Here is a 12,680-nt window from a genome sequence, read left to right on the forward strand (position 1 = left end):
GCCAACAGCTCGGTTTCACTCAAAAGCTGTGGATACTTAATGAAGTTCACCAAACCGAAAGAAGGTGAATACTCAACCAGCACTGCTACATACTTAAGTAAATCACCTAAAAAAAAGTTACCAGCACTGAACCAAGCGGACCTCCTCTTCACCTCCTTCTTGCACCACTCATACTTCTTTCCACATTTGTAAATATTTTTATGATCTTCAAAGACTTGTTTCTGTTTATCCACCTTCTACACCTAGAGGCCTGCAGGAGAACCGCTGAGGCTCTAAGGTCCTGGCTGTCCTAAAACACTAAAGGTGACTAAACTATTCTGAAGTCAGTGGATAAAAGAGCTGGAGCTTACACCCAAAACCTTTTCAGAGCTAAAAAGATTTACTCTAAAAATATATAGGCATTATTGTTTTCCTTCTCAAAGCAGCACACAGAAGGTCTACTCTCATTCTTCCTATTTAATGTTCTCAAGACTATTATTATATATTACTGCAACCTAGGTCATTCAAAGGACAAGAATGTTTTAAAGGTAGATCGAGCCACTGTAAGATATTATAAAAAGCCTTCACAGAGCTTACCAAAGAGAGATAACTCTTCATTCAGCAGAGAATTATCAGCAGAAGACATCATCATACTATAGTTCTCTAAATACCTTCCAAAACTATTCAAGCATCTGGTTTGGGGCAGGGGGGAGGAGATACAAAAAGATAGAACAGAGTTAGCATCTGCCAGCTGGAATCTAAAATATTTTTCTTGCTTGGTGCTTGCTCAACTGTATGGGTACATATTCTCCTGGAAGTCATTACCACATAAGCTGCTATCAAAGCACACAAATTTTACCGTATCTGTTATGTTTTTCAGTGCATTTTACATCATGGGAGAATTTAGAGAGAAACTAAAGTGCAACTGTATGCTAGCCAAAAACAAGGGAAAATACAACTTTGAACTAAATTCCCAGAAACCAGAGAGCAGCTGACTCCGCTATTTAATCACCAGGCAGATTTTTGTAAAAGCCCTAAGGATAAACAGGACTGAAAACTGATCTTATAAGAAAAAAGTAAATATTGCACTTTCAAATATGACTCGTTTATTCAGCACAGCAGAATAAGAACACAGATCAAAGACCACCACATGTCATCCAGATGTGATATGAATTGCATATTGGCAACCAGATATGAATGCATGGTTGCATAGAAAGAGAAAAAACTGTCAGTAACTATGCCAATTAAAAAACTGTTTTCCAAACAAGCTGCACTTCACCCCCGAATAAAAGCAAAACTGAATATGAAAATATAGCTTTGAGCCATCTTCATGCCCTTCCTATTCCAAACATCCCTTTTCAAGAATAAAGCTAAAGCTGCTTCAGTTTAGAGTACTGTCATGAGAGTTGTAACAAGAACAGTGTAAAAAGCTGCTTCTACTGGGTATGGATAATAACACCAAATATACCAAGTAAACCTATATTCAATTCCATTTTTCCACGGCATATGCTGTTGTTACTGTTATAATGACAGTAACATTAACCCTCACAGGAAGACACAGCGGCCTCAAAGAGCAAGCGAAGAAATTCTGTAAAACACTGTAAGAATACAAGGAGTGTCAAAAAATTGCAGAACCACAAAGCAGTATACGAAGAAGTTGAGACAAATTAGGTTTAATAGAATCATTTGGTTTGGAAAAAACCTTTAAGATCATTGAGTTCGACTGTTTCAGTTATTCATGGTAGGTTTTTACTAAGCACACTGATATCAATCACAAACAAATCTTCAGCCTTGAGTCCTTTGGCAACTTTCCCAAAATGAAGAGCAGGGCTGACAAAGAAGCCATTATTTATCTCTGCACCCTTTGAATACAGTCCCTCAAAAAACAAAAGGCAGACTATGAAATTTTGATGCTTCACAGCATGGAAACATATTTGAGCCAGAAGAGGATTCAAGAACTGGTCCACTTACCAGAGATAAACAGCACAATGAAATATGCAAGGCCACGTTTGATTATTGACTTTTGTTGAAGCAGCTTATAACAACATTATAGTTTTTGTTATTCTATGAAGAACAAAAAAACAACCTTTAACATAAACTTGTACCCAAATACTACCACATATTACAAAGAATTTTTATATAGATTTGCCTATATGCCATTGAACAGCAGAACTGGGTCAAGGTACATGCTCACCTGAGTTTCTTCAGAAATGCAAATATTTCATTTTTTTTCTTAATAATTTCTAATACTGTCTCCAACATGAGAAACTCCTTATACCTTTCATGTTTTCAAAGCCTTTATTTTGCTCTGCTCCTTCTTTCAGCTGGAAGCAACAGAAACATAGCTTCCACTGCGAGTTGACTCAGAACAATTCACTCTGTGTAATTCTACTGACATTAGTGGAAGGATGCAAAGGAAAATTTTTGAAGAGCAGGAGTTGAAAGGAAGCTCTGCATAATTCTTGTATCTTTGGTCTTGCTTGAAATCTAAGTTTTAGCACAGTAACTAAGTTGTTCTGAATTTAAGTTAATAATTAAACCTAGAGAAAGCCTATCCACTTGAATTAACATGTTCCTTATTATTTTAGTATCCAAGAGCCTTGTAGAAGTACATGGAAGTGTGTTCAGAACAAGAGCACATTCCCTTCTCCCAGAAGTTTGGCTGTGTGTGCTTGAGGCCAGTTCTCCAATATTGGTTGAGCAATTGATAGAACTGTTTGGAAAACCCCACCAGCCTTGAAGAGAGTTCTTCAACAAAAAGCTAGAGGAAGCCTCAGAAGAGTCATTTGCCCTTGTTTTAGCCTGTTGCGCCTCTGTCCCTGTCTGAACTGTGTTACAGCCACACAGCAGTCAAGTTCATCCTGGCCAAGCATTCTATTGACCATAATTCACAGGCCTTCCTTCCTTTACTTTGATCTATCTCATCACTATATACTCATCTGACAATTTAGACTATTGGTTGAACCTGGTTAGCATCCTCAAACTTGCTGTGCTCACCTTGCTCACTTACAGTGAGACTCTCCCTTTACAATGAGGCCACAATGTGTCTGCCTTGTTGTCACTACTGGATACAGTTTTTCCTTCTCTTCTAGTGTGACCTGCCTTCAATCTGATAGGTAGCCGAAGATTATTACTGCAAAATTAAAGAATGGTAACAGAAACCCTAAGGCATGAATTGAGTAAGAGCTCTGAATGCTGGAGCAGTAAGTCGGAGCATGACACCAATCATGACCCCAGTCACTCACTTGTTTTGCCTGAATGGACCAAACGGCTGATCCTAGCACACTACAGGCTGACCTATCAGCAGGTATTCCACATTAAATTCCTAGGCACAACATGTTTGTTTTCAGGTAGGTAACCAGCCAACAGCATTGATAGAAGAATCAGTCACCCATCTGGGTGTACTTCAGCCTGTTGCAAGCTTTACACTCCAGTTGGAATCCAGGCAGCCAAAGGCATTCACACACACACCGCACTCTAAGAGGAGGTTTACCTAACTTGCACAATGTTTAGTATATGCAGAAAGCTGTACCTAAACTTAAGGTGAGCTGAGGTGTGCTTAGCCAATTCACAATCACCCCTTTGACTGTGCACCCAAATTCAACCCAGTTAAGCAAAAAAATTTAAACTGAATTCTGAGTAGAGCCATAAACAAAGATGGTGTCCTTTGTGAAGATTTTTATAGAAGTGGAATTTCAGGGAGATGTGGGGGTTTTGTTGTTGTTCAGTTGGGGTTGGTTTTTGTTTGGTTGGTTTGCTGTTGTTTTAGTTTGGGGGTTTTTTTCTATACTTAAAAAAAACAGTCAAACAGAAAGGCTCAATTGTTGCAAGTGTTTCTTTGGACAAGATTTTTTTACTTCATATCAGCTTCTATCATCTAGGATAGGATACACCAAGTAGCTCTGGGAAGTAAAGTGTAAATAAAGCAAGAATACAAATTAACCCCGGAAGCCCTTCAAAGTTAAATGTCTAAATATTTCTTTATTTTTTACTGCGCAAGCAAGCAACAGAGCAAGATTATGATTTTTGTCTTCACTACCCAGAATGAAGGTACCCACTTGAAGAACAATAAAGAAATTGTGGGTTTACAGTTACCTTTGTATAATGAGAATTATTCACAAAGTCTTCCTTGAAAAATTCATTGACTGAAGAGAAACATTAAAGTTACAATGATTTTAAAATTCACCAAACCCCAAACTTTCTTTTGATGACTTAAATTGAATAACAATGTCTTTTTGTTTTATAGTTACAATTGCATTCTAATTAATGCATTTAAGCAATATCAACAGCAAGTGCAATAAAAAAAGTTTTGTTAAATATCAGTTTTTACTGTGTCTTCAGACTTAAAACCAAGTCACCACTGGAGCCAGAGAGCTGTAACATTGACAGAAGAGAGCTGTAAGATACTCTTCTTTCCAAATATTGGAATACTTTCCTACAAAATTTTAAAATATTGGAGATTGGCCAAGAACTGTTTTAATATTTCTAAACTGAAAGCGTCTCAAAGTCTATTTAAAATATGGCCATCCTCTCACTGTCTTTTTTTACTTCATATTTCACCAAAGGATGCTTGATGATAAAAAAAAATTAGGTCACCTAACAGTTGGTCATTTTAATATTACTTCAAAGATGCGTGGTGTTTCTTGGAACACACAAATCCCATTTAAGATCAATTCAGCACTCTCATAGAAGCAAGTAAATTTCAGCAAGAACCACTTTTCCCTACTGAAAAATGAAAAAAAAAACCAAGTCACATAAAGTAAAACAATACAAAAAAGGCTGAAATTGAATGATTTGCTGAGGGTCAAAAAAAGATTAGAGGAAAGACTGAACATGTCACCCAGGTCTCACGAACTCAGACAACAATCAGTCCTTCGATCCAGTGCTTAAGAACTGACTGATACCCATAAAAGTACCCACATTAAAGTTGACTGAAGTGAATAGCCGTGTTCCAAATCACAAGGTTTCAGCAAGAACACTTTCCTATCACTTTCCCCTCCTTACATAAATTACATTAATTCCTTAGTCTGTATGATAAGCAAAAAAGGAAAATCTGTGAGACTAGAACCAACTTTCTACACAGTCCTTCCACCAGAAATCAAGACCACATTGCAGCAACACAGCAGCAATGGTAATAGTTCATCTAGTAATCACACCCTTCTCAGGAGCCTGAACCTGAGAGCAGAACAGCCTTTTGAAGGGTCTGGGCCAACGCACTACTTCTCAACAAGCCCAAGTAATTTCCCACCTGCTCTAACTGTTCTCCATCTTTCCTTCTTCAACAGCATGTGCAGAAGAGAAAGTAAGATAAATTTGTCAAGTATATCAAATAATACATACTTTGCATTTTTTTTCTGGAGAAAGAATACAGAAATGCATTATTTAAAAAAAAAAAAGTACTAACCTATACAAAAGTTTGGGCATCTTCAAACATATTTAGGAGAAAAACCATCAATATGAAAACAACCAAAGAGGCATGCAATCTTCCAGATACCTATGTAAGAAAAGGTTGTTTCCACACCTTCATCTCTACGGAGGAATTAAAAACAAATCAAACAAACCTACAGCTGTCTCTAATGTCCTGGTATCCTGACCCATCTTGCTCTGCATGAGCAGAAAGTCAGCAGATATGGGTTATTTTAGAAGAAAGTGGTGAAAAACTTTCAGGACTCATACAGAATATCTTGACATCCAACAGATCTCTTTTCTATAGTTAGACTCTCTCCTGACTGCAGCAATGGTATATATTAACTGAGATATCAGAGACTGTCTCATTTATGATAAATGAGGGTTTATGATTCAGATCTTACACATTAGGCTTAACACAGCAACCAATAGACAACTGAAAACAGATTTATAGAATCATGAAGCAGATTCTTCTTGAAACTATGCTAAGGTACATGGAAAATACAGAGGTGGTAAGTGACAGCCAATATGGCTTCACTAAGGGCAAGTCATGCTTGACAAATATGGTGGCCTTCTACCATGGGGTCACAGCACCGGTGGATGAGGGAACAGCAACTTATATCATCTACCAGGACTTGTGCAAAGCATTTGGCACTGTTCTGCATGACATCCTTGTCTCTAAACTGCAGAGACATGGATTTGACAGCAGGACCAGTCAGTGGATAAGGAATTGGCTGGATGGTCACACACGAGTTATGCTCTAGGGTTTGATGTCCAAGTGGAGATCAGTGAGAAGTGGCCTTCCGCAGGGTCTGTATTGGGACTAGTGTTTAACATCTTTGTCAGTGACATGGACAAGTGGGTCTGAGTGCACACTCAGTAAGTTTGTTAAGGACACCACACTGTGTGATGAGGTCAACACATTGAAGGGAAGGGATGCCATCTAGAGGGACCTGGACAGTCTTGAGAGGTAGGCCCATACAAAGGCCAACCGTGAGATCCTGCACATGGGTCAGGACAATCCCAGAACCAGTACAGGCTGGGCAGAGAATAGATGAAGAGAAGCCCTGACAAGAAAGACTTGGGGGCATTAGTGGATGAGAAGCACAAAGTGACCTGGCACCCTCAGCTAGTCTGCAGATGACATGTAGCTGAGTTGGTGCAGTTGACACAACAGAAGGAAGGGTTGCCATCCAAGGAGACCTGGACAAGCTCGAGAAGGGGGCTGATGAGAACCTAACAAAGTTCAACAAGTGCAAGGTGCTACACCTGGGTAAGGACAATCCCAGAGATGAGTACAGACCGGGAGAAGGACTCATTAAGAACAGGCTGCAAATAAGGACTTGGGGGGTTTCATAGATGAAAAGCTGGACATGAGCCATCAATGTGTGCCTGCAGCCCAGAAGGCAAACTGGATCCTGAGCTGTATCAACAGAATTATGATGAGCAGGTCAAGGGAGGCAGTTCTATCCCTCTACTCTACTCTTGTGAGATCCTACCTGGAGCATTGCAAGCAGTTCTGAGGTCCTCAACATAAGAAGGGCATTGACCTGCTGTAGCAGGTCCAGAGGAGAGCCACAAAAATAATCAGAAAATTGGATCACCTCTTCTATGCAGACAGGTGGAGAGAGCTAGGGTTGTTCACTCTAGAGGAGAAAAGGCTCTTACAGCAGCCTTCCAGTACCTAAAGGGGCCTGCAAGAAAGATGCCTTTCTTACAAGGTCATGTAGTGATAGAATGACTTTAAACCGAAAGAGAGCATGTTTAAATTAGACGGTAAGAAGAAATTCTCTATTGTGAGGATGGGAAGACAAACAGATTGTCCAGAGAAGTTGTGGATGCCCTATCCCTGACAGTGTTCAAGGCCAGGTTGGATGGGGCTTTGAGCAACCTAGTCTAGAGTAAAGGTGTCCCTGCCCATGATAGAAGGGTTGAAACCAGATGATCCTTAAGGTTCCTTCAGACCCAAACCATTCTGTGATATGATAAGAGACCTTAAGAGGTTTTCAGTTCAATATCTTGCCCAAAGTTGAGTCAAAACTGAATTCAGACCTGGGTGCTCAGGGCTTTATGCTGTTGAGCATTCAAAACTTCCATGGGCAAAGACAACATAACCCCTCTGTGCAATCCATTACAATGGCTATTTATGCTCATAGTGATTTTTGCCCTCCTCCCACATATCCTGTAGGAACCTCTCAGATCAATTATAGATATCATCTCATACTCCCACTGTGCATACCAGCACAGAGCCTAGTTCCATCTTCTTGATGATATCCTCAGAGGTATAATGAAACTGCAGTTAGATGTCCTGACCCAAGTCATCTCCTCCCCAGGCTGAACAAGCCCTGATTATAAGCCCCTCCTCCTCACATGACATGAGCTCCAACCCCAGACCACCCTGGTGGCAATCCCTTGAATGTCCTCCAGTTGAATTGATCTTTCCTGTATTTCCTGTGTGGAGGACCCCAGGCTGGACACAGTATTTGATGTGGTATCTAACAAGTGCTAGTACGGGAAAGAAAAAACTTTTTTGGTTTACAAGTCCTCAGATATAGCCCAGTACACTTAACTGAAATCAGTGCAGAGCCTCCTAAGCATGTCATCTGTATCGTGGTATCCTTCACTGGTTTCACTTTGCAGATGATTACAAGACCTTGTCCTACCCACTGCTTTAGTCTGATTTTCAGGCTGATAAAGGGTTCATTAGCTGTCCAAACGAAAAAGTAACTAAATCCACAAGAGTGCAGCCACATATCCTGGATTACTTCTCATTGCATCTGCAACCAGCAATAAAACATAGCAGCTTTCTGGGAGTAGGCACCAAGAGTTGCTCTGTCAATCTGTTAAATAAAACCATTTTAATTCACAGGTATTATATAAAGTTTAGCTATCCTCTCATTGAATTGCAGAAAGCAATTCGACAAAAGACTTCAGAAGACTATTTAGTGTTCGGGATGCGCATAAAACACTAGCCTTAGGAAAAAAAAAAAAAGACTGGACTGCCTTAATGAGAAAAGTACAAAGAAAAAATTTATATATTTACAAACTATTTTAAGTGTATTCCCCAGCATTTTTTAAAACTTCACACTCTGAAATGCTTGAGTTACTCTTTAGAGTAACTATCTGTATCTCAGTTTGGACCTTACCTGAACTTTTTTTGGTAATTTTTTTTCCTCAGGAATTCTCAAGCTGCAAAAACTCCTTAAAAATTTTTCTACCCACAGTGCCAGTTTAAATGAGCTTTCCAGTTCTGACAAAGGAAGTCTGAAACTGTAAAAAAGAAACGTTCTCTATGTTATTACTTTTCTTTCCTCTCAACATCTCAGCTGTTATAAAGGCACGGAAAATTTTATTTTAACGGAATGAATGAATCAGACCAAAATGCAATGCCTGAGAGTTACTGGCAAGTGGGGATAAAAAACCCTCAAACCTAAGCAAAGGCTACACTGCTCTTGGGCAGCAACATGCTGCTCAGTCACAGAACAGCAGTGAGTGAGCCTGGAGAGACTACAGACAGCTCACTGGACTTTGATGGAAAAAGGTTTGAGCTCAAAAAATTGGCAAGATAGTAAATGAAAAGGTGTGCTTCAGGTGCTTAGGGAAGCACCATGGATTAGTAAATCCCTCCAGGCCTGTCCCACCATTTGCGAAATCCTCCCTATGCAGCAGCAACAGAAGAGTGACCTGCATGGTATGAAAACCTGCCACTGAACTTAAAGTTAGGCCTGCCACAACAAACATTGCTAGAAGTGAGGGTGATTCTATACCACCTCCTTACCTACCTACATCCTCCCTCAACCAGCATCCATTCAGTTAACAACTAAGCACTGCCATGTAACACAGAGGCTTCTGGAGCAACCAACAAAACATACCCATAGGGTGAAAAGGGGACTATAACCTTTTGCACATGGGAACTCTGCAGTTGCTCTGTAATAGGGTAAGATTGGCTCATGGACAGATGCTGGGAACATTGAGGTGGTGTTCACAAATTACACAGACATCTACAGGTGACAGGCACAAGTAAAGGTAGAGCAGAATGTAGGCCAGTCTGTGCTTTCCAGAAAAATGGAAAGAGTAATTCAAGTATTCCCTAATGAGCAAAAATACACTCATCAGTTTTTACAAAAATTTCAACATAAAGTTACCTGAAACCAGATTTTTTTAATCTACCCAAATAAAGGAAGCAACAGTGCATACAACTAGGGTAAATGCAGGCAAAGGGGGTTTACCTACACCTAGACACTTTAATAGTTCCACGTTACTATGTGAAACTATAAAAAGCAAGCAGATAAGGCTATTCACTTGTTTCTTACACTGGAATATCATCACTGTTTTCTAAATGCATTGGCTTGTGAGAAAGAACAAACTTGTATTTCCAACTCCTGTTTTCCACTTTCTAACACATTTAGGTTAAATATATTCCTGTCTTACTCAGTCCAATACTCCCTGCAGTATTTAGAAAGGTTTTCAACTTCTCTCTGAATAGTCTACATTATCTCAGTGTTTACAATCACCAAAAAGAATACTGCATGGTCATTTACACTTACAAGTTTTAAATTATTTCTTATTAGGTGACCTATATTTCATTCTGACACTTTAATTAGCATAGGATGAATCTTTTGCCAGTTCTCAGGCAATGGCTATAGTTTGGAAAATAAGAACTTAATTCAGAAAAGTACCTGCAAATGTTTTAACTTGTGTTCAACTCCAGTCTTTAAGTGGCTGTGTATCTCTAATCATTTTGTTGTATTAGAGCCTAAAAAGCTCAGAGCAACAACATTACATTTTGAATAGTATATCATTATTTTCCACTGTTAGTAACTATTTCTAAGCCTGAAAAAAGCCGAGTTGTTTTTACCATCCAACCACAATGGCTTTTATGGCACAACCTTAACCTGCCCAGAAGACAACAAAGTAATGATACAAGCTACAAATCACAAAAAAAAACTTCTGCATAGAAACTACCATAGACTTTTACATGAATTTTCATATTTTTCTTATGACATTCTGACTTATCACCCACTACGTCAGGAAGTATGACCAACATGTAATCACTATGATATGGGTGGATGGTTCATTTGAAATAGTAACCAGATTACAAAGCTATAAGTATATCTGGAAAGGTACCTTGATCCTTATGCTTTAATGTATTGAAAGAGGACTACTTATGGGTGTATATATACATACATATATATGGGTAATAAAGTCTGCTGCAGTTCCACTAAAGCTTCCTTCCAAGAACATTACAGTTCCTTCACCTTGATAATGATTTTAGCCTCATAATGATCACTCCAGGCAGCCTGGAAGGTCTTATTTTCTCAGCTCTACAGGGAAGATAATTATAATACAGCAGCGTGGCTAAAACGGGAAAGTGACCTACCTGCTAACAAAGGCTTTGGCCATTGGGGCCTCCAAACAAAGGCCAGAAGTGTCTTCAAGCAGTATTTGGATACAAACTTTCAACCCACGGTACCTCAAATTCAGTGAAAGGCAAGTTTTTACACTTCCTCCGTCCTTTAGGCTCTTCAACTCTTTTTAGTTTTTCTAGCCATGTTTTCCTATTTTAACCTGGTTTTGTCTTCCCTGGTGTCCCCCCTACAGCAAACAGTGAAAACCAATTGATGGAAGACAGGACAACCATTAATAGCACAAAAAAACTGGAAATATTCGAACGCTGAGTCAAAAGAGTAAAATACATCAAGTGAAGAGTTACGAATCCCTCTTTCAGGTAGGTCGCTGTCTATACGCAAGTGCCACGCTCCTGCCCGAGGCTTACTCCCGAAGCCGGAGGAAAGGAACCGTCCCGCAGCACTGCTGCCCGGGGCATCCCGAGGAGCCCGTGCTGCCGAAGGCGGTCTCCCTCTTCCGACACCGCCGGGAGGCTCGGAAGGCCCCGACATCTCCTGAAGCTCGGAGCGGGGCGAAACACCTGTCCCAGCCGCGCCGCTCTTCACGCACCCGCCGGCGTGGTCAGAGCGGGCACCGCCGCCCGCCCGCCCGCCCAGCCCCGCGGCGCCCCGGCCCCTACCAGAGAGAGCACTTTGTAGGTGTTGGGGTCCTTGCTCTTGCCGCCTGGAGCTCTGTCCGGCTCCTCGGCCACCTCCATGGCCGGTAGCATGGGCACAGCCGCAGCCTGCAGCCCGCCGTCAGGCGCCGCATTGCCGCCCAGGTGGTCTTCGTGGCCCTTTCCCATCTGCTGCCCGTTCCCCTGCATGGTCCCCGCAGCTCTGCCCTCCACCCGCCCGGACACGGCTATTAATAGCGGCTCGGTCCCGCCCCACCCCGCCTGGGAGCGCGGCCGTCGGCGGCCCCCGCTCCCCTGCCGGCCGCAGCGCAGAGGGAGCGGGATGCTCCCCGACTTCCTTCCCTGCCTTCCCGCCCCGCTCGGTCACCCCCGCTCGGCCTCCCGCCTCTTTCCGCCCCCTCCCTGCAGGTGAGGGCGGGCCGCGGCCGCCCCTCCCTGCGGGCAGGGCAAGGAAGCGGTGCAGGGCCGGAGGACACCACGCTGCTCCGAAATAGCGTCCGGGGGAGGGCGCTGGGCCGTGTTTACGAGGGAGTGCGGAGCAAGTTTCCGCTGCCCGACCCCCGGCGCGGGAAGCGGGTGGAGGAGGTGGCGCGGCTTTCCCCGCAGCCGCCCAGTGGTGGTGGCACAGGTGTGCGCGGGGGCGGGGGTGCCGCTCCCGGCACTGCTCCCGGTCCCGGTGCTGCCAGAGGCACGCAGCCAGCCCCCGGTGCGCGTTTGCACCCCTTCGCAGGCTGACGGTGCTTTCCTCCGTGCAGTTACCGCCCTTTCCCGAGGAGGTGTTCCCCTCCCGTCCACAAGTGCCCGCGGGGCGCCCACGGAAATCTCCCACGCAGGGCATCGGGCCAGCTGGGTGCCCGCACACCGGGGCGCAGCTCGGCAGGCGGCTTCATCGCCTGCCTAGGAGACATTGCTTCTCCTTTGGGGTCACTTGGGCGTAACGCCCCCAGGCCGGGCCGTGCTCGGAGAGGCAGCGTTGTCGGGATGAAATTCATGTTTGGGTGCCCTTCAAGCACCACCTGGTTCCAGAGGGTTACTTCCCACTCACTCCCACTAAATTCAGCCCTACTTTTTCGGCAAGAGAAAGGTGCGCCACGGGCGTTTGTACCCACGCTGACTGCCCGTGGGGAAAGACAGTTCACCCTACGTGTGTAGGTACTGACTGCAGGGGCTGGCTCCAGGGGTGGGTTATTTTTCCTTCCTCTAAGAAATGTAGTAGTGTTCAGTAGCATCAAGACTTGCAAAGTATGCTTAAGCTTGAAATTGCTAAAAG

General features: G+C 42.8%; 1 protein-coding gene across 3 annotated transcripts in view; it reads right to left on the minus strand.

The window, feature by feature from the left end:
- The window catches only part of ENPP1 (ectonucleotide pyrophosphatase/phosphodiesterase 1), a 54,204-nt gene extending 42,590 nt beyond the window's left edge, over positions 1–11,614 (minus strand). Inside the window, exon 1 of one of the 3 annotated variants that reach the window (XM_027690867.1) lies at positions 11,414–11,614. In XM_027690867.1, coding sequence (XP_027546668.1) covers positions 11,414–11,599 — 186 coding nt within the window. In that variant the 5' untranslated portion in view covers positions 11,600–11,614. Of the gene's footprint in view, positions 1–576; positions 613–10,765; positions 10,804–11,413 lie in introns of those variants that run through there. The other 2 variants (XM_027690878.1, XM_027690888.1) reach the window with 2 other exon arrangements.
- Between the last annotated feature and the right edge of the window lie 1,066 nt (positions 11,615–12,680).

Source organism: Neopelma chrysocephalum, unplaced genomic scaffold, assembly GCF_003984885.1.
Source record: "Neopelma chrysocephalum unplaced genomic scaffold, ASM398488v2 Primary Assembly neopelma1_23, whole genome shotgun sequence".
NCBI lineage: Eukaryota > Metazoa > Chordata > Aves > Passeriformes > Pipridae > Neopelma > Neopelma chrysocephalum.